Source organism: Schistocerca nitens, chromosome 1 (assembly GCF_023898315.1).
Source record: "Schistocerca nitens isolate TAMUIC-IGC-003100 chromosome 1, iqSchNite1.1, whole genome shotgun sequence".
NCBI lineage: Eukaryota > Metazoa > Arthropoda > Insecta > Orthoptera > Acrididae > Schistocerca > Schistocerca nitens.
The window spans coordinates 529373381-529396576 of NC_064614.1; the positions used below are offsets into that span (position 1 = coordinate 529373381).

At 41.3% G+C, this 23196-nt stretch overlaps 1 protein-coding gene across 1 annotated transcript; it reads left to right on the forward strand.

Annotated features, from left to right (window-relative positions):
- The first annotated feature begins 6428 nt into the window (after positions 1-6428).
- Positions 6429-21667, forward strand: LOC126259334 (programmed cell death protein 2-like). The gene is made up of 4 exons (XM_049956079.1): positions 6429-6536; positions 6862-7022; positions 11275-12075; positions 21385-21667. The coding sequence occupies exons 1-4, from the start codon at positions 6429-6431 to the stop codon at positions 21665-21667; spliced, it is 1353 nt and encodes a 450-aa protein (XP_049812036.1).
- The last annotated feature ends 1529 nt before the right edge of the window (positions 21668-23196 follow it).

Genomic DNA, 23196 nt, shown 5'->3' on the forward strand with positions numbered 1-23196 from the left:
ACTTGCTAGGTGGTAGCTTAAATCGGCCGCGGTCCATTAGTACATGTCGGACCCGCGTGTCGCCACTGTCAGTGATCAGACCGAGCGCCACCACACGGCAGGTCTAGAGAGAGACTTACTAGCACTCGCCCCAGTTGTACGGACGACGTCGCTAGCGATGCACACTGACGAAGCCTCGCTCATTTGCAGAGCAGATAGTTAGAATAGCCTTCAGCTAAGTTAATGGCTACGACCTAGCAAGGCGCCATTAGTAACTTCATGTATCTACAGAGTCGCATTTGTATCTTCAAGAGCGATGTACAACTATGATGGAATAATGTTAAGTATTACTGCAGCTACGTACTTTTCTTTATAGCATTCATTACGTATCCTGTTTCAGACTTCACGCCATCCTTCGTGTGCTTATAGCGTGCATTTCGGCCCCCTCAAACACACTGTGTCGGCATCTCTTGTCGACACAACATTTTGCAAAATAAATAATAATTTTCGTTAGTTTCATGTTTTTCTTACACTAACTAGCACTACTCCAGTACCCAAGTATCCCACTAGTTACGTAAGAAATTTTGTGAATTGTTGTGTCATTTCCTTACAGCAGACAACTCCAGAAGTTATTTATTGCTGAAAGTTTTTCAGGCATTTCTCTTTAGAACGTTAGGAGCATCTGGCTGACTTCTGTATTAGTGTGGGGGTGGAAATTGCATCTTGCAGGAGCCACAGGGTAAAGGGTACATCTCAGATTAATCTGTTGTGCAGAATGACAGAATAGCACCCACACGCACACAACTATCTAGACTATTTTGATTGGTAGTTCTGTTTCTTGCATTTTATTTGCATTTCTTTTGCAAGTCAAGTTATTAACACAAAACATAACAGAATTTCTTTCACTACGAATTTCTAAGTTAGTGAAATAAACTTCAAGGTTGCGAGAGCCTAGTTGCATGCCACTGAAATGGTGTAGGTCAGAAATCAAACCCACATATACTTAGAGAAATTTATCTACTTGGAGTAACATTGGAAGTACATCTCTAATCAAAAACACGAAAAACAAAGAAGTCACAACAAACCATCGAAATCAGTTACTTTTTCAAGGATCAGACAATGCACTTCACTAGTCGTTCTCTTGTTCCCACCCCCCACCCACCCTTAAAGTGTGGAGCACCTGGGATGTAGGGGTACTTGAATTTGACATGTGCTCATGTACAGACGACTGGTTGAGGTATCAGTGTGAGCACAGGTTCGACTGGTTGTTATATAGTCCTCTGGCATCTTGGCGTTGTCTCTTCCATCTAAATGGATTTAGGCTCACCTGACCCTCGATCATCATGAACTGGATGAGTATTCTCATGTTTCAGCGGTGGTAAGTTCCATGCTGGTTTCATTCTTTCAATGGGCATCCTGACAGTTGTTCCATTTTGCGAGATGTCTATACTATGGGCATATCGCCGGAGTAGAGCCAAGTATAAGGAGGTTGTAGGGGAGCTCGTACTGCATCTGTGTTCAGCGTGAAATGTGGGCAATCTGCCAACACTTTGTGCACGATGACCAAATCTTCACCATGGTGGGATGCTGGTGGCCCTCTCATCCTTGCCATATGGTCACGATTGCACTGTGCCAACAGCGGTAGCTCTGTTTGTGGTTGTAGTGGTGCCATTGTCTGCAGGAATTTTCAATGATTCTCTGTAAAACATCTCCACCACTGATGCACCTATATCTACCTTACATGCAGTCCATAAACCTAGACGATCTAGTGGCAGCGCCTTTGTCCAACTCTCTTGGTGAAACATTAGAGTCGCCTTTAGTGTTCTGTGTCACCTTTCCACTATCCTGTTGCTTGCCAGGTGATAACTGGTTGTGTGGTGATGCTGGAATCCATAAAGCCTAGCCAATTCATTGAACAGTTTAGATTCGAGTTATCGCCCCTAATCAGTTGTAATATGTAGGAGTTATTCGAAACGTGCTAACCAATGTGCAACAAATGCCTTTGCTATTGTGTCGAGGTGCATGGACATTGGACCCACCATGTCGAGGTGAACGTGACCAAACTTTGCTGGCAAACCTGTAAACTTTCCGACCTCTGCTTGAACAAGTCATCCTGATTTACAATGCTGGCATTGAAGGCACAAACGACTCCAATTCCTGACATCCTTTTTAACTGACAGTCACGCAAACCACTCAGTTAGCAACTTGATAGTGGTGTTTGCACCTGGGTGTGCTAAATGTTTCGAAATTGTCAAAAGCCTCTTTGTGGAATCGCTGTGTAATGTATGGCCACGGCCTCTGTTGTGATATATTGCACCATATTTTGATCTTGCTTCCTGGCTCTTCTATTTGTTTCAGCCGCAATCCTGTGTGTCGATCTGTTAGTAAGTCTTGCTACTCTTGATCCCTCTCTTGTGCTGTAGCGAGGTCGTCTTGATTTCAGATGCTGACTAAGCTGCAACTCGAGAAAAATGATTGGCGACTATGTTCTCTGTGCCTCTAACATGTCGTATGTCTGTAGTGAATTGGTTGACGAACTCTATGTGTCGGAACTGCTGTGGCGAACATTTGTCGCTGATCTTGTGGAATTCTTACACAATAGGTTCATAACACATCAAAATTGTCAGTGGTCGGGCTTCAATGTAACGCCGGAAAGTCTCACACTCTCATATATCGCCAGTAACTCCCTATTATAAGCACCCCATTTTGTCTGTCTGTGCAGTAGCTTCTTTGAAAAATAAACTCAAAGGCTACCATTGTCCATTCTCTTCTTGATGTAGTGCTGCTCCAACAGCGAACTAGCTGGCGTCGACCACAGTATCCAGTGGTGCACCTGGGATCTGACTGTAAGCTTTCCAGCAATCCAACACTGAGAAAACTTTTGCAGCGGTTGGAGAATAAGTAAATTCTTGGATATTAGGTATTGGGTACTTATCTGGGACTGTTCTTGCGTTCAGCCTATGGTAATCGCCATAGGGGCACCAAGTGTCGTCCGTTTACCGCACTAGGTGTAACAGGAATGGCCATGGGCTGTCTGACCTTCGTATAACACCAGCATGGAGCATATCCTCAAATATTGCCTTAGTCTCAGCCAACCATTCCGGAGCAATTTTATGGACATGTTGTGAAATCGGTGGACCTGGTGTCGTGCATATATAATGCACTGTATTATGCATAACACTGCTTGGCTGCACCGACATATGTGGGATTGACTCTTTACTTGCATCATTAATTACTCCTATTACATTGTCCACAGAACCTCTCTGAATTACCTTTATCCCATCACACTGTGTCCCACTGATAAGGCAGGCATTTGCCAAGTCTACAGCCAGTGCAAGGTGTGACAGAAAATCAGCACCTAATATGGGTTGTGTAATGTCTACCACCACGAAACTCCAATTGTATGGAGTAGGAAAACCAATGTCTATTCTCATATCTTTGCACCCATTCGTTTTGACGCTGGAGGTGTTCACTGCTAACAACTGTAAGGGCTCCTCCATTGTCATCTTAACTGTGCTCGTGACTGGAAGGGTGCTGCTCTCTGAACCAGTGTCTGTTAAAAATTTTAAGCCTGAAATCTCATCAAGCACGTGGAACCGACGCGTTGTCGTGCTGCGACTCGTCGGAAAAATAGTAAGGGTACCATCATGGGCCTTACCTTTGACATGTGTCCATCTGTGAGTCGCTGCAATCTGACTCTTTTTACGTCAGCGGCGCCGTTTGTAAATGCCGCAGCCCGTGGCGCCTAATTCGAACTGCCCTTCCCATTTGGGTATTTACATGGTTTTGTACACTTTGTCCCACGGACGCCGAATCGTCTGTGGTACCAGCAGATATCATCGGCAGTATTTGACCATGAGTGGTGTGTGACGGCTGTAGATTGGATGAACGAGGCGACTGCGTCCTCTTATCAGCGTCCATCCGTAACTCCAAGTTCTTTAACTGCATGACAATTCGTCCCACTGTGGTCTGTAACTCTCAGAGTTCCCTAGCGATGTCTGGTGATTATCGACAAGATGCGGTGGCACAATTCAGCATCGGCTCCACCTAAAACTGCAATGTGTTTGTCACCTTCTGTTGTGGCGCTCGTATTTGTCGCTGCTACGCATGCCAAAGTTGTTGACTCCAGTGTGGCATATGTTCTATCGGCTACTTGTAGGAATTTATCCAATGATTGTCCTTCATGTGCTATTAATGTCAACCGTACTTAAGACGGAAGCTGTTGTCACCAGATATGTAGCAGCAGCTCATTAGATATTACGCTAAAGTCCATAATCACTAGTAGATGTCTCCAGAATTCTGACGGGTTTCTGTCTCCACGTTTCGCCTGGTAAAGCATTTGTGAGATCCTCTGCTCGAGTAGCTTCGTGCAGCGAGTGATTAACGAAGTCTTCAGGGCGAGATACTCTTGTTGATGGGGAATTGCCGGCATAAGTTGTTCACGGTCCTCTGTGATTCATAGTTGTGCGTAAATGCTTTCCAAGATCGCAAACCATATGTTCGGTTGTGCAGGCGTAAATGGAGGCGCCTGCAATTGTAGGCGCGGCGCAGTTGGCGCCATAGAGTAAATATCTCTGGAGTGAGCATTCACATGCGCAGAACAGATTTTGTGTTGTCAACATACATTGCCGGCCTGGTCACGTGTTCTCGGGACTTCGTGTGTTTGTCCGTATAGCGCCCTGTATATTTAGAATGTCACTACATCCCTAGTACAGACAGATTCTTTTCGTAAGTATCGTGGATTATTTATATATATTGCGCAGACATTTTAACAGTATCCATTTGATACTGGGAATAAACCAGCTACGTAACTTTTAAGGGCAAGTGATATTACATCCTGCTTCTTTGCGATAGGTGTCACAGTTCAGATGCACTCGATTTTTGGTAGCTTTCGGTATGATACGGCACTTTATAGTATTACAGAGCCTGATGTACATTTTTGCAGTGATAGTCTTGCACAACGACTTGACAGTACGCTAGTACTTTTGCAAGTGTCGAAAAAACACCGAATTTGCCACACATTAGCGATTATATCCCTGCTAATTCGTCCTTTTTTCTGTTATTTCTGCGTTTTATTTTCTCGTTTTTGCTACCTAAAGCACAATTTTTCTTACTGGTGACACTTTGAAGTATTTATTTAACGCATTTTACGTACTAATCCCAGTTTATTAAATAAATAGTAGACCGAGTAATCTACATACATAATCGATAAGTCACTGATAAATGCATGGAGGATAGTATTTGCTGAAACAACTAACCATTTCCTTCCTGTTCCACTAGCAAATTTACGAGAGGAAGCGATTGTTTGTAAGCTTTTGTACGAGCCGTAATATCTATTATATAGTCATAAAATCGTAGAAAAATACGTCTACAGAATCAAGCCTTAATTATAATGCATCTCGAAATTTTTAAACATATACAGTGTCTCTTACCAATATGATAACTATAATTAGACCTACATGGTATGTACCCTTGAAAAGTTACTATCCCTCCTTCATATATTTTTCTTTGCATCCGTAGCAACAACAGTAATTCACCATCGCTATTACAATATCAACAAACGGTGAAACACAACAAAAACTTCAGATATTATAAACTTCAAACGCTGCAGAAAGCACACACGTACAGCGAAGTCCCGAAAACACGTGACAATCCTGGTTTAATGTTAACAACATGCGCAGAACGCAATGCTCGCTCCAGAGATATTTACTCTTTGGTTGGCGCGGACGAATCTGCACGCGGAAAATATTCGGCGCTGGTGTGCGCTCGCGGCGCTGTAGTTATCGCTGGAGTTTGTGAACACGTCATGTCCGCCTTGCTGTCGTTTCTCAGCGTCGACTGTTCTAAAATTTCAATATCTTGTTGCAGTTACACGACCTCGTCACCAATGATTTGTAAAAAATTATTTGCACCTTCCATGTTTAATGTATGTAATCCGAAAAAAATGTTGTTGCAACTTAAAACGAACTTGTTTTCGGGGTCACCAATTATATAGGTCAGAAATCAAACTCAGATATACTTAAAGACATTTGTCTATTATGAGTAACGTCGGAAGTACAGCTATAAACAAAAAACGAAAAACAAAGAATTAAAATCAAACTATCGAAATCAGCTACTCGTTCAAGGGCAACAAACAATGCAGTTCACTGGACGGTCTCTTGTTCCCACAATAGTATTTTTATACCGACAGATGTCGGGCGAGCAGTTGATTGGAACTTGTGTCATGTAAATATACCACATTTGCAGCGATTTGTTGCTTGGGCAGACATGTGTGCAGATATTTGCGCAGACCGATATTTGCGGATGGTTAGGCCTTCAGATTGTGAGTGTAAATTATTGACAAAGAATGTAGCATTTTGTAACGACTGACATATCTGTAGTGATTAGTCTTTGACCTTGCAGACGGAATTTGTGTTTGTTTTGTACTAAATATTTTATGTTGCAGGAAAATGGCCAGGAAAGGTGGTAGGGTTTTATTGGGTTTCGAAGATGAGATAATCACAGAAAAACACAAGTCTTTTGTTAATTTTACAACAAATAAAATCGGTGGTAAACCGGTGCGTACCATCTTAATAAGTTCTGAAATTATTTTTAGTGAATACATACGTTGTTGGCTGGTGGTAATGAGGTATTTAAGTACTGCGGTGATACGCAGTACTTGTTAAATGTGTTTTTTGTTTTGTGAATATTATTTATGTTGTATATCATTGCGCAGTTTTGTTTTTTCTCGTAACTGTCAAAGGATCAGTTGCTTTAATGACCCTGGCACTTTGTCTCTGTGAATCTCCAGTGGAATTAACTGTGAAAGAATCAGTTACTTTAATGACAGTGTCTCTTGTCTCTGTGAATCTTGAGTGAAATTATAATTTGTTTTACTTTAAGGATTGGCCATGCGATGGAATTCCGACTCCGTCGTGTCAGTTGTGTGGTCTCGTACTTCCACTGATCGTACAGATTTATGCTCCCCTCGAAAATTCTCCGTACCACAGAACTTTATATATTTTTGGTTGCATAAATCCAAACTGCTGGAATCAAAGCGAAAGGTGAGATATTTGTTATAGATCTACATTAGGACATAATAGACATATTGACATCTAGGATTTCTGGTGGCCGGTAGATTTCCAAAGACTGGTGAACATGGGCGAGAAAGAAGCCGAACTTACATCGTAATTTGCATTCTCAGCGTATGCGTGTCAAGTTTTGTTTTACTTATGTCGCCTATATAAAGAGTCATTTTATCGTTTTAAAGTACGCTTCTGATTAGTGTGTATAGAATACATTACTTCAAAAAGCAGAAAATATTGTATTTTTGCTGAAGATTACATTGAGGTTGTGATTTTTTGTATTGTGGTAGTGTGAAAGGGACTTCTCTGTTGACAGACTCACTCTGTTGACATAGTCAATGTTGCATTTTTTGATTTTGTATATGGGAGTAATATCGTTTGAGTGGATATGATTTCTGCAAATATTTGTGAATATTGCAACACCGTGAAGGATAGATACACTTGTCTGAAATGCCCTCTGTACAAAAATTAGGCGCGCAACAATACACAAGTGTTTGGGATACAAAAGCGTATGGTACTTGATGTCAGACTTTGAAATTGTGCCAGACAAAACCTCTGAATGTTGTGAAATGAAAACAAAGAATTTTTTTTTTTAATGTATTCCAAGGCGCTTTCAGTCCACTTCAGCAGTGATTGCTGGAGAGCAGTAGTGTACAAGTTGATGATGAGCGAAATTCCAAGCATATTTCATGTACTTTTCAGTCAGGCAAATGTGCAGACCAGGGAACCAACAGTACCTGCTGTTCACTATATCCATTGTGGAGGGACCTTTGGTTGTTTGAAGAAAGACTTTAAACTTTCTTAACTCCTGTGGCCAGTCACGGCTCACCTTGAATGTGGCATGTGGAGTCGTCCAAAAATGAGGCAATCTCTCTTGCTCTTAACTCTCCCTGGTATTGCTATTCAGTTTACCCTCATTATAAATAAGTTGTAATTACATTCTGTACCTGGTGACATCTCAAACTACCACACTGGATGTTTCTTCTTCTGTCACTTGAAAATGTAATGTACAGATTTTGGTCAGCATGATGGCAATTAACATAATGTGATCACCATTCTAAGACAGATTCATTTGGGACTCTTCAAGAAACACTTAAAGTTCATCACTCAGCTTGCCAGTTATCATGTCCTGTGCCCATTGCAGTCGGAGAGGTTTGTGATTTAGTGTCAACAGAATCTGATGCAATTGTATGTCTGTTACTAATCTCACCTGCAACATACTGTTGATACAGACAAGTCCACACCAGTGTTATATTCCATTGTTAAGCCAACATTAATGATGTAGCTGTATGGCCTTTACAAACTTGTGGACAAGGCTGCAGTTATGCTGTATACTGGGCACATTGTACAGTCCAGGAGCCTCATTTATATATACTGGTTCCACAAGAAGATAGCAGGAAGCTCTATATGAACCAGAGTGGCATGGTGTGACAATCAAAATTTTCAGTATTACTGAAAATTGCAGTACCGCACATTGATTTTGAACTGTGATATCACGAACCCACACATAAATCCAAAACTCTGTATTGAAAATTTCATTTGAGCTATATAGCTCAAATGAAGTCCACAGTACCGGCAACTCCCACATACCTTCAACACATTGAACACTAATTTCAGGCAAGGATGCCACCATAATCTCTAAACCTAATGAGGCCACATCCCATGACATCCTCCAATATAAACTAATAAATGTGAAGTTCAACTACCAACTGAAAATGGTAAAAAAACTACTTCAACAAAAATTTCAATACTCATATATCAAAGAAAATTATATACATAAACAAACACACTACATTTCTTACATATAAAGACCAAAAAACCATAAGAACATACTTGTCACTCAGTCAGCTAACAGATTAATTCACACACACACACACACACACACACACACAAAAAAAATAACCATTACTAAGACCCACACCTCCCTAACCATAACTGCCCCCCCCCCCTTCCTCCTCCCACCAGCCAACTGATACCCATTCCCACCCAGTACCCACATAAAAACATACAAACAAAAATAATATTAAATTCAAACAAAACGCATTAACACAAGTGTAATTTTGCCCCCCTTGCCCCAAAAAGAAAAAAAAAATGGGGGGGGGGGGGCACACTCCATTCCACAATGTCCCAATCAACATTAAACAATACCTTCCCTCTCACATGTCTAACTGCCTACTTTCGAAATGTACATTTTCCCCACAAGCTTCAAGAGACGTTGAAATACCGTTTTCCAGCACTTTCTTTCCTCAGCAATACTCATCAAGATGAAACTGGAATAGAATAGCACCTCTTCTCCATCTCTGTAACAGACTTCACAGTCCCCAGTAACCCACTATGGTACTGGCACAGGCTCCCGTTGCATAATCTTTAACCTCTATGCTATGGTTCACTGTTAAATGTCAAAAGCCCATAGTACCCAGATCCGTGTGTAAAGAAAAAGTATCTGAAACAATAGTGAAATGCTGTTCAATATGTTCTTTTATTGAACCAACCTAAACCAATTTTGTTCACTTCCCCACCACCCCAAAACCACATCAGGATACCTTCACCCCACCCCACCCCACCCCACACACACACACACACACACACACACACACACACACACACACACACACACACACACACACACACACAGGTCGATCACTCCTCCCATACTTAGTCTTTCCAAAGTGTGACTCATCAGTTTCTGCAGTGACCCCCCCCCCCCCCCTCCTCCTCCAGACCCCTCATAAAGATCACCCTATACTCTATAAACTGTGAAGGAATCTTACGCAAAAAGGAAACCAATCTCAGTTGTGCCTACCCCTGAAGCTCATCTCATGTGAACAAAACCAGACAGACAAATGATAACACCAGTAATAAGTTAGCAGAACAGTATCTCTTATGGCCAGACTAGATTTCTTGAACCAGAAACCCAATTCCCAATAGACCTCTAAACGTTACCATGATGCTGCTACCACATGTAGTGGTCCCAGGTTCAAGAAGCAGCAACTTTCTTGAATTTTGTCAGTTGGTTGCACTGATGAAAACTCGTGCTGTCCGGTGAAGCCAGATAACGTGGAAATTTTATAGTCTCAGCCATATTCTTGTCCATAGTCGCCACTACTAAATGACTTGAATTTAGTCATTAGATCCATGAAGAACACACACAATTAAATTCCACAGATGAGCAAATTTCAAATGGCAAACTAACAGCTCGAAAACCGAAAACTAATTCATAGCCAGTAACTAACAAGATTAAAATAACTTATGGACAAGTGAACGACTATCACCTCCGAAAATGCCAATAAATCCAATGTCACACTAACGTCACTTACAAACAGATTATAAACACAATCATCCTACACTACAGTGTACCACTGCCTACTCCAGCATGTGCTCTGCAAACAAATATCCATTACAAAGATGCCGCAGCACAATGACGCAACACAAAAAAGTTAAATTGGGCCAAAGGCACAACTTTTGGTTGACCCAAAATTTGTAGGGTCTGTGGTTCATCTTTTGAACTAGTCATTAATGATGCAGGGGCAATGACAATTTAGTTTCACAGTTCCTCTTCATTTGACAATCATTCAAATGTGACATTGAAATTTCCAGTCACTCGAAAAGGGTGCTTTTTGGTGTATGTGCACTTCATCTCTCTGTAATTTTCAGTTCTACACATGCATCAAGTTTGAGTTTATTTTGATCATTCTTGCCTGTGTTGCAATTTTCATAAAATTTGATGTACATAGTTCTACTGCAAATTAAGAGTTGAGGATTAGATGTGTGCATAACAATATAGGCCGTAGATTCCCTTTTGAATGTCCTCTAGATAGTAGTTAGCAAGGAGTAGTGAAGGCGAAAGGGAGCGAGAGGGCTTAACAACCCTTTGAGTTACAAAGTGTAATATTTCAGAACTTTACAATGTAAAGCATAATGTAGCCAAGGGAGAAGACACATGATGAGAAGTTCATTAGTTGACTAGATGATTGGAAGAAAATATTCTATCATATTCTCTTCATGGAGATTGCTTGAATACTTAGTCTGTAATAATTTTTGTTGTATAATTGCTATTGGGTGTCGTAGTGTATTCTTACCACACATAACATAGCACAAACTGGCTGGACAGTTTTATGTTCTCTAAAGAGAGCTCTTTCATTTTTGTGTTTGAAGAGAACGACATATATTGTAGAATAAGTCTCATTCCTACAGTGTATTGCCCCGTAACTTCTATTTCTTATGTATGCAGCTGGATCTGTATGCGTAGCCAAACAGTTGATACTGCTTCTGATCCTGGTGTTGCCTCACCAGCAGTCACTGTCAATACTGGAACTACTACTGACTGGTGCCAAGAGGCTGATGATTGGGATGATGACAACAATGTTAATAACAATGAAGAAAATGGTAATGTAATAGCTTGCATAAAAAATGTGGAGAGCTGTGAACATGTGTCAGATGATGATAATGAAATGGAAGATAATCAGTGTGACTTGAGAATGCAGCTTGGGAATCTGAACCTCGATGAAAGGAATGCCAATTGTGGAGAACTGAAGGGCGGAGCAGGAATTCAGGAAGGAGGAGCTGTTGGATGTCTCATTTCTCCAGCAGCTACAGCAGAGATAGAAGGAGATGAAGGTGAAGTGGTCAGCATCGATACACCAACAGCCCCTCAACATGACCTTATAGCATTGCTTCAAGAAACAGCACCTTTGCCAGCAGTTCTCAGAAACTCAAGTGAAGCAAGTGGGCAACGAATGCCATCATCCTGTTCACTTGAATTTACTCCCTACTTCATAAGTGTTGATGAGGAGAATTTGGGTGGTTCGCCATCAATTACTCCTCTTTCAGAACATGTCCGAGAATTGTTGCAAGAGTATCAGCAAAATAGTGAGGAAGGTTCATTTAGTCCAGAGCAAGAAAAAATGGTTTCCATGGGTCAAGGTGACCAGTTAACACAAGAAAAATATGAAAAAAGTATTCCAGCCCATGGCGATAAAATGTTCCATCAATTCCTGCTTCGCATACAGCGTAATCCAGGTCAGATTATAAGGTAAGTTTTATTTGCTAAATGGCAAGAAATATAAAATGTCTCTTTGAAATTAGTCATTTTTAAGACTACTGATAAGTAAGCATTTTATCAACAGTCACTAGCCTGTTACAATCCATATTTATCAGTTCTTACATGCCATCAAACTTTTTTATAAAGCATGTACACAGTGGGTTCACATGTGGAGAAGTTACAGAAGTTTTGATAGGGGCATTGTGAAACTGGAGGTGGGGAGGGGGGGGGGGTGAGGTAGTGGTAATGTAAACACTATTGGTTTTGTGAGAGAAAAGGTCAAGTTTGGCGCTTCAGCCTGATGGGTGCAGAGGGGCCACCATTCCTCTAGCACTGTGGACACAATACTATCTTCAGTGAGTGTTTTAAGACAAGGTGTGGTCAATTCTACAGTAGTGTTGATTAACCAAACTAATGGGGGGACATGGGTGTTCAGAAAACAGGTTTATTTGGATAATCGAACTGTATACTTTTATTTACTAATTTACCCATTAAAAATTAAGTATATTTATAACGATGTTAATCTCTTTTATTATTACAAAGTCAAGTACAGTAAGAATGTGTGCAGTACTGCCTAGTATACAAAAAATATGTAATACGTATGCATTTTGCATGTACAGTATGTATGTATAGGAATAATTAAAAAAAAAAAAATTCTAAGTATGGTCAGTCTAAGCAAGCCTACCAGCTTTCAAGCAGGTAAGTCATGCACTTTTTTTTTTTGGGGGGGGGGGGGGGACAGATATCTGATAGTGGTCACTTTTATCTTGAGCTTCAAACCTTCGGAAGACATTATGTGAACAAGTAAATGCTTCAGAAGCAGCCAGAATATTGTCACCTTCATTTTCTGGGCCACTAGTTGGCGAGATGCCGGCTGCTTCAGCTTTATCAGTGACAAGGTTTACAATTTCAATATCCTGCAAGATTTAGTGCCCTGTATCTGCATCATCAGCACTCATCTGTCTTGAGTGTTATGGCAATTGAGTTCTTTTTGCATATTGAACATTTTGGACACACCATTCTGTTCATCATTTTAAATTAGAATTTGAGGACTTTCCACCATACCCAAAATTTTATTCCAAACCTTTTTTCAAATTCTGTTCTTTACACTATCCCATGCTGGTCTGATCATGTAGGACACATTTTCCAAATCAGTATTTTTATTTCTTGACAGACTTCATTCTGCTTCCACTTCTCTTTCTGACAATAACTTACATGAGAGTTCTTTTCTGTAAAACTGTTTGAAAGTCTCTATAACATCTTGATCCAAGAGCTGTAATAATGAGGGTGTGCTAGATGAGAGGAATATCACTTTCATGAATGTGTCCTTTTCGATTAAGATCTCACGAGATGGATGAGTTGGTGTGTTGTCAAGGAGCAGTCATGTTTTCTCTCTTTTGCCATTCTTTAACTGATGAGCTTCACAATCTGTCAGATGCCTACTCAACCATTTCTATCAACTCTGTTCCACAACCAACAGCTCAGACTGTTTGCACATTGGCCGGAACTGGGTAGACAAGCTGGAATTCAAATCGATACTCTACTGAGGGACATCAAACAACCTCCTTTAGTCTGTGTTTCTAGAGCTTCCTCTCGACACCCTTGTGGTCTGTACCCTATTCTGTGATATGGATGGACCTCTTTTGCGGCTCCTAGAAGGATGCTGATCCCACCCTTCTCCAACACCTGTTTTGTTTGATCCTCCACAGTTATTCTAATTGCGTATGCATTTACATGGACAGATCGAAAGTCAGTGCCAGGGTTGGTTATGCTTTTGCATATGCAAGGGGACATGAGAAGCACTCTCTGCTGAGTGCCTGCAGTGTATATACTGCAGAGTTGGTTGCCATATCTCAGGCTTTGTGGTACGTTAAGTCCCTGACCACAACAAACTTTCTGATTTGTAGCGATTCCACGAGTTGCTTAAAAGTCATATCCCTGTGCTATGCCAAAAATCATTTGGTCACCAACTTCCAAGACCTATTGACCTCTGCACCTCTGGAAAGACAGTGACCTTCATCTGGACACTGAGCCACATAGGCATTCCAGGAATTGAACTTGTCAACCTTCTAGCTAAAGACACAACTACATACTTCACAATACTGGGCGCTGACTTATGATTACAACTTTGATGCAATACTGTGAGTGTCTGGGAATTGGAATGACAGGCTACTACGACCCAAAACAAGTTGAGGGCGATTAAAAGGTCCATTATGGTTTGGCAAACATTTTTCCAGGCGTCTTGGAGAGACACCAATGAGCTCCTTCTGCATTGGGAGGATCATCATCCTGCAGCTGCGGAGTCTACTGACTGTAGCACGTGTTCTTGTTGAGTGCATCCTGCTAGTTGGTCTGCAGCATGCTCTCAGCTTTCCTTCCTAACTACCTCAGATGCTTGCATATGATGACACAACCACTACGAAAATATTGCATTTCCTAAGGGGGGGGGGGGGTAGATTTTGCTCTAAACTATAATACTCCTCTACTTTCAGTGTTAGGGGTGGTTGTGAGGGGAAGAGCCTCCCCCTGCAGCAGGTACCCCACATGCAGCCACAGGTTACCCTCCTACCTTGTTGTGCCTTGCAACACTCTTGCGCAAGATGCTGCCTGAGTTATCTCTGTTTTCTTTTACCTATCATGTTACAACTACTGTCACACTCTTTATCAAACTCTTTGACTTGCTTATATAGTTGGAGCAGCCAAGTCCCCCTTGTTTTGCTTTTTACCTTTTTACATGTTTCTCTCATGAAATGGTGGGACTAATGTCCCAGTAGTTTGGTGCCTTTAAACACATAATCATCATCATAATGAATCCTGCCTCTCCCAGTTTACACTACCATCCAACCATGATACCCCCCACCTCTCACCTAACTATGACCTGGTCACATTCCAGGACTTCCTTACCTCCAACTTGGGCTTACCATCCTTCCCCAAGTCCCTTCCTAAGAACACCGACATTTCAGAAGAAGAAAGGACAGCCATACGCAGTCTCAAAAAAGGTCCTGACCTTATCATCCTACCTGCAAAGGTTCCACCACTGTCGTTATGAATCACAGTGACTGCCTGGTGGAAGGCCTCTGCCAGTTATCTGACACCTCCACCTGTAAACTCTTCCAGAGTGATCCTTTCACAGAAGTCCAACATAATGTCCAATCCTTGCTTTAAAGCATTAGCCCATGCCAGAAATTATGCCATGAATCAATTCTGCTCCTCATTCCTGCACGCCCATCTTCCTTAAGCACCCTAAAAACAACAAACCCAACAATTCTGGACCCCACATTGTATCTGGATATTGTGCCCCCACTGATGGAATTTCTGCTCTCATTTACGAACACCTCCAACCAATTGCCTGAAATCTAGCCTCCCACATCATAGATACCAACCACTTCCTTCACCGACTCTGGCACCATCTCCACTGCTATGCTTCCTCGATATCTACTTGTCACTGTTGATGCCACTTCCCTACACACGGACATCCCTCTTGCCCATAGTCTTATCCGTATTGAATGCTACCTTTCCCAACGTCCTTCAGTCTCCAAACCCACTGCCTGATTCCTCGTACACTTTACTAACACGTAACTACTCCTTTGAAGGGAAGATATAGAAACAAATGTGTGACACAGTCATGACACTAGTATGGCTTCCTCCTATGCCAACCAGTTTATGGGCCATCTAGAGGAAACCTTCCTAGCATCCAAAAACCCCAAACCCCTGGTCCTGTTCAGGTTCATTGATGATGTCGACATGATATGGACCCAGGGCTAAGACACCCTTACCACGTTCCTCACATTCACTTCACTTTGTCCTCTGCAACCCAGCATGGCACCTTCCTGGGTGTTGACCACCTCTTCTCTGATGGCCTCAATAACACCTCTGTCCACATATAATCTGCCAACCATTTACAGTACCTACATATTCTGACAGCTGTCATCCATTCCACACCAAAATAATACCTCTCATAAAGCTTGGCCACCTGGGAACAGCATGCCCAGTGACGAGAAGTCACTTGCCCAGTACACTGAAGGCCTTCACAGACACACTATTCCCAAGACCTAGTCCGACAGATTTCCTGTGCCATATCCCCCACCCCCGTACTCCCATTACTGCCAAGAACCAGCTGCAAAGGAGTGCCCCTTCATCACCCAATACCACCCTGGACAGAAACAACTGGAGATTCCCACCTCTCCTGAAGAGGGTGTTCTGTCACCCAACTTCCACATCATCCTTGTCCATCCTCATGCCACTCGCAATCCCAGCCCCTTTCCAAGGGGATCATATCACTGTGGAAGACCCAGGTGAAAGACTTGCCCAATTCACCTACCAACTCAACCCTCCCCCACCCACCCACCCACCCATCCACCACCACCACCACCACCACCACCACCACCACCACCACCACCACCACCACCACTTCCTATTCCAGTCCTGTCACTTACTTATCCTGTCTCATCTGCGGCAGGGCAACCTTTGAAAGATGCCATGTTATATACCAGCTCTTCTGCATTCATCGATCAGCTTTCATATTGGTATGACTAACAACCAGCTATCCATTAGGATGAATGGCCTCCATCATACTGTGTCCAAGAGCAAATTGTATTACCCTGTGGCACAACCTGCAGCTGTATCTAACATACTTGATTTCAGTGAGTGCACAACCTGGACTATTTTTGTCCTCCCCTTCACCACCAGCTTTTCCGCACTGCGCAGATGGGTGTTACTGTTATAACACATTCTCCATGTCTGAAATCATCTTCAGCTCAACTTATGGTAACCTGCTATCACACCCTCCACCCAACTGTTTCTACCCCCTCTGTCCTGTCAGCTCCTCACAATGCACCTCCCCTCACCCTCATTGTGCGCTGCTTTCTGCCAGCACAACCACCAGTCTTCCAACCTCTGCTGCTCCTCTTCTTTCTGCTCCCCCATTTTCTCCTCTCCCCTCCTCTCCCTCCTCTATAGCCTACCAACACTGTCTCTGCAGTCCTTACCTACTGCCTCTAGTCCCTGTATGCTCTGCCACACACTGCCAAATCCTCTGTCCCCCATCTGTACCGTGATATCCCTTCCCCGCCACTCCCGTTCAGTGTGTTTCTGTTGCAGTCTGGCCAGAGTGGTTGGAGGTAGCTGTCATGTGACAACTGCTTGCTTGTGTGAATGTGTGTGCATTTCTCTTTTCTGAAGAAGGCCTTGGGTGAAAGCTTATATGTAACAGTCTTTTTGTCATGCGTGTCTGGAACTCCACATGCCATCTTTACAGTGAGTAGCAATCTATACTTTTCATAATATTTATTACTTTAAAAATTGCTTGATAAATATGAATTCTTTTGTCTTCCGCCATTAAACCAACTATACAGAAATCCCAAGCACTCAAGCACTACTCATAAATAGGCTGCCACTGTTGATTACATGCAACTGTTTGCTTTAAGTCTACTGACAAATCAGAAATTAAATTTTAAAAGAGCCAAGAATACTCTGAGTTTATTGCATTTCACATCTTTTTTTTGTGGAAAACAACATTTAAAGAAGAAGGCAAGAGAATACTATTTCAAATAGGATCATGCCCAGAATTGGTTGTAATTTGTTCATAGATGATAATTTTTCCAATGGAATACAATGAAAGTGTGGTCACATTCCTCTGTTAACGATAGGTTAGGCGGTCCACTTAATAAGGTTCTGTGGATTCTATTTATTTTTAGAGCAATCCTTTTAGTGAAAACAAGACAAAGTTAGTAGATCATGTTACCCTCTTCTAGATCAGTTCCTTGCATTGTACTCATGTGTTAATTGTGGTGATCAGAGGTTGGAGATTGGCCACCAGTCTGGAAAGGTTCTGGTAGTGAAATTGTTGCTAGACTGTAAAGGTAGGCATGCCATCTGATCAATCTGCTAATTGACTTTTGATACCACTTTATGTAGTCTTAGCTCTACAGTTGTTTGTAACTTGTGTTCAGTGATATGCCTCATTGTGAGCAAGTTTTAATCATAATTTTGTTCTGTATTGTATGTACGACTACTACCACCACAACCACATTGGAAGCAGTTACTATCCATCTACATAAAGACACTGACTGTCTTTGATACAGTTGCTTCTAGTTGCTACATTCCACCAACTGGCTCCCATAACAAATTAGTAAGGTCACCCATGTTGCCACACTTTTATTGAATTGCACAGAGAAGTAAGTAATATACTGTTCAGCATTATCACAAACAGTCTTCACTGTAATAACAAGCAAGAATCATAGTGCACTTGGTCTGTGTTACCAACTCCCAAACATTTTGCACTTTGGAATATAGGTGTTTTCATAAATCTTATAATCCAATATGACTGGCATTGTAGGTATTAGGTCTGCATTCACTGGTTTTGAAGCATAGTGAGATCAAGACTTAAGTCACTAGGTTGTACTTCACATGTGAATTTACTATTTCTACTTGGAAAAACATGTTGCACAAATTCTTCATGGTTTGTCAAACAATGAATGTAAGTGTGTAGCCCTGTTAACATGGCTGTTGTCATCCACGAAATAATAATCATGAAGATCTGGAAGAAAGAGCAACACCTAAACACAAAAATGTTGACATTAACTTCCTGGTTCATGTTCATAGTAACCTGAATGAATGGGCCTAAACCATGGTATGAAAAAACACCACCAAAGCCTCACAGAGCCACCTGCAGTGTGAACCACACACTGCAGATTAAATGCCTCATTGGGCCATTAGTACACTTGATCGCTGCATCATTTCGAGACTACCAAAATTGTGATCCATTGGAGCACATTACATGCCTCTAGTCAATTACTACAGGGTGGGCCAAGTAAAAGTGGCTTGGAGAACAGAGTTCCAGGATACAAAGAAATGTAGCAGAGGACTGGAAATACAGTACTAACCTCACTATAGCAGATGTTGAAAGTGACCACTCTTCATCTCTTGGCACTTTTTGTCTCTGGTCAGCAAGTTGCTGAAGGCAGATCGAAACTGGGCTGGAATTGCTTCAAACTCATCCAAAATGTTCTACTGCAATTATTGAAGACTATGAGGGTTGTTGTGATACACCTTAGGCTTCAGGACTCCGCCCACAAAGTAATTGCACACCGACAGATCATGTGACGTGGGTGGCCAGCTGAGGCCATGACCTTTGCTAACGACTGTCAGGCATGAAGATTGTGTAAATGTGCTCCAAGGTTCGGCTGTCTGTAAGGGCAGTTGCTCCATCCTGTTGAAAGTAACTGTAGATCTTTTCCTCCTGTGTTAATGCTGCCACAAATGGTTTCAAAATGTTGGCAACGTAATGTGCCGAAGTCAGTGTCCGATGAAAGAAGATGGGAACAATAATGTGCTGTGCAGACACTGCACACCAAACCCAACCTTATGATCATGTCATGGTGTTTTGTGGAAGTTATACGGATTCTCTGCTGCCCAGAGCCTGTGATTCTGTGAGCTGACATAACTATTCAGGTGAAACTGGGCTTCTTGCGACATAAAGAACAAATCCATATCCAAGCCATTCATTATCTCAGTGAACAGCCACTCACAAAACTGGAGGTGCTGAGGAGCTTCTGCTAGTTTTAATGCGTGAACAACAGACACTCGGTACGGATGCATGTGTAGGTGCAGGTAGAATATTCATCCACATGATCGACTTGATACTCCGGCCTCTTGTGAGATGCATTGGGTTGATTTTGTGGGACTCTGAAGGGTATTTTCTGCTGAACTACAGCCACATTTTCTGATGTGTGGGCACATTTTTCAATGTTTTTTGACTTGTTCAAAACAGATCTTGTCTGACGCCATTTTCAGACTAAGGATTGTGTGGCACTCTTTGCTGGCACTTTGACACCATTAAACTTCTCAGCAACAACTGACCGCACTGTTTCCATGACTTTGTTGTCACGTAACTTTCACACTGAACACCTGTTGCTCCACCGTGAGTACCATCATCCCATCTGCACTGCACCACTCATGCTGACAAAGCCGCTACTGTTCTCTGAACCAGTGTGGAAATCACATGGCGGGTGTACATGTGATGGTTGTGGTTACATGCATACATTCATGTCCAATCGTCTCCACTCATCTGGGCCACTTTTATTTGCCCCACACTGTATCTTATTTGTTGGTTTGGCCGTCAAAAACTTGCAGCTTTATGTGCTGCAGCGAGCAATGGCATTTTGCGAAGTACCTAACTCCAAATGCCCATTGCATGCAATTTCCTTCACAATTGTTCGTTTGGAAACTGATTTAGATGGATGTACATTCACTGGTAACAGAAATTATCTTAGTTTCTAAACCAGTTATCACTGACAAGGTGTGACATTTGTCTCCAGTCTCTGTCAGTTATGTACATGTTACATGCTTGTGAATGGTACACAATTCTATATAGACAAGTTGCTCAGTCTGCGTTGATACGTACCAAATTGGGCAACTTCTTTCACTGTGTGTCTATGTACCTGTCTAAACAGGGTAGCTCCATTCAGCCACTGTATCAGGTCTTCAAGTCCACCCATTTTACTGCACACCTCCAATACAACCAACTGGCACTCCCCCCCTTCCCCCTCCCCATTGACTACCATGACTTGCATAAGAGGTGGAGGGTTACATAACTGCCAGGTACACCCAATTGTACAGCATTCCAAAGGAACCAGTGCACATTTTTAAGGATGATAAAACATTTTGTCTGATGAGCTTATAAAACTTGATAAACAGTGAAGAAGAATGTATGTTTAAATGTTTTTTACTTTTAGAACTGTAGTAGTATTAAAGATTCAACCAACACTCAGAACTGTGTCCAGTGAATACTGTGGTACAGCAACATTGTGCAGTCACATTCTAGTGTTGTTTGTACTGGAGTGCTGATTGTCCAAAATTGCTGCTGATTGAGTATTTGAGTTCCAAGGAGCCAATTGTGGGGATAGAATTCCACAGACAAGAGTGAGACCTGCATGATCTGTGGTGCTCGTAATAATAATTTTCCTTCGCAGAAGAAATGTACTTTACATTTGACAACAAGTCCGTTCGTTCCATTGCCCAGAGGTTCTTTTTATTAGCTAATGTGGCACAATTAAAATCCACAACTTTAATTTCAAGGGACACAGTTCAGCTCAAGAGCTAGCAGTCATGGATGTTGCTTCCCACACACACTCTGTGTAAACATGGAGGGCAGCTCGGATAGTTTCTTACACGAAGCCATCATGACACTCTTACTAAAGAGATAAAGTTCTCAGTTTTAATCATATAGAAACAGTTAAATATTAATTACTGTAGAAATTACAATTTTATAGCTAATTTTATATTTTTTTAAAATTACAGATATTGCCGAGAAGGTGGTGGGCCATTATTGCTGCAGCCAGTGAATGAATCACCAGCAAGGTGTTCACATTGTCTTGGTGATATGATGTTTGAGCTGCAGCTGCTACCTACACTGATTCCTCGACTACGTTTAACAGTAGCTTGTTCAGGAGAGGGTGTGTCTTCAAGTTCCCATGTAGAATATGGAACTGTGCTTATATTTACGTGTCGTCGCAGTTGTTGGTCTGCTGGAGACTCATTCCGTAATGAGCGCATCATTGTTCAGTCTGAAAATGTCATTTAGGAAAACAGATTTAGCACTGTATAGTTTTGACAGGCATTCTTTTGTCTTTACACTTTGAGAGGTGAGGAACACCTTTGCCAGACAGTGTTTTCCAGTCCTTCTCAATGAACCTAGTCTACATAATAACTCTTTATCCATTATTTGTCATTGGGTGTAATCTGTTGCCATATGAAGCTTACTTTACTCTTTCTTTTTTTTCCTAGATAAGTGATATCATGATTTTTATGTCCAGTAAAGTTTTCAGAAACAGTGGCTCATATACTCTCTGAAGATGCAGCTGGGAGAGTAAGGGCAAAGTGGAGCATGTCAGTGCAAGAGCCTGATGTTGAGATCTCAGACTGGAAGGTCAAAACAGATAATATAGACACAAATATTGGTATAAAGTATGTGCTACTACCTTTTAATAGTTGGATGGGGTGGTTAAAAGTGTGTATTTCTAGATGTGACTGTTTTATCATATCCGTATACTGTATTTGTTTTAAAGGATCTGTCAGCACAAATTTTTACCTGTGCTCTGGTTTTTTCAATCCAAGTGAACTCTAAATCTAGTCCAAGTGAACTCTAAATCTAGCACACTTCAGCCTTTTGATTAGCTTGTTCACTCACAAAAAGTAATGTTTTAAAATGACATTATTATTGAAGTTTTCCCATAAGAAATGCATTATTGAATGTGTTACCACAACTTAAAAGTAGATGAAGTATCCAAAATAGTGTCTTTATTGCTGTTTGCTTGTAGTATGTCCCATTTTTTCTTCTTCTTCTTCTTTTGTAATCTGTAGATTCCAGATCTGTAAATTTCAGGATACTTGTACAATTAATGTATTATTACTATTTATAGTACAGTGTTACGGATTCTAATTATTGTCAAAATGAGATTTTGTTTATGTTGTTGTGTTTGCTTGAAAGGTCATTTTAAAAAGAAATGAAGAACTGGACATTCATGCGATTTTGCTATTATGTGAGCTGTGTGTGAATTTTTTTTAACCAGCAAATAGCAATAAATGTACTGTAGCTTAATACATAATTAGTTTATTCATCTGTTTCAACAGTTCTGGCACTGACTCACTTGTCCAGCTGCATGTAAAATACGTTTCAAGAAATAGAACAAGATTTCATGAGAGGTTTTTTCTTTAGAATTTTTTTCTCAGATGGATTAATAATGTTTAAACATATAGGTATTTCATTCTGCAACATATTCATGTATTAGTAATGATCAACAGAAGTCAGTTTATATTTATAAAGCTTAAAATTCGTTAGGAAAGAAAAAAAAATGTATATTTAGACTTGCTAGAGTACCTGTTCTCCATTTTATTGAATGGTAGCTAGAATTTAATGTTTTACTGACTGAATGGGTGGATTTTTGTCTGATGTCAATCCCTCCACATAATTGAAGGGCTTAAGAAAGTTTGTAAATAAATTGTAAAAGTGTTCATTGTATTATCTTGAGGATAATAGACTCGAAAAGCTACCTGAAGGAAGAAATCAGTAATGCACCAAACTTGAATGAACAATTTCAAGTGCTGCACTGA

Bases quoted from the DNA above. Each gene is read 5' to 3' on its own strand.
- LOC126259334 (XM_049956079.1), top strand. From the start codon at position 6,429: ATGGCCAGGAAAGGTGGTAGGGTTTTATTGGGTTTCGAAGATGAGATA. The intron at 6,537-6,861 runs GTGCGTACCATC...TTTTACTTTAAG, and splicing joins ATAAAATCGGTGGTAAACCG to GATTGGCCATGCGATGGAAT. The intron at 12,076-21,384 runs GTAAGTTTTATT...TTAAAATTACAG, and splicing joins AATCCAGGTCAGATTATAAG to ATATTGCCGAGAAGGTGGTG.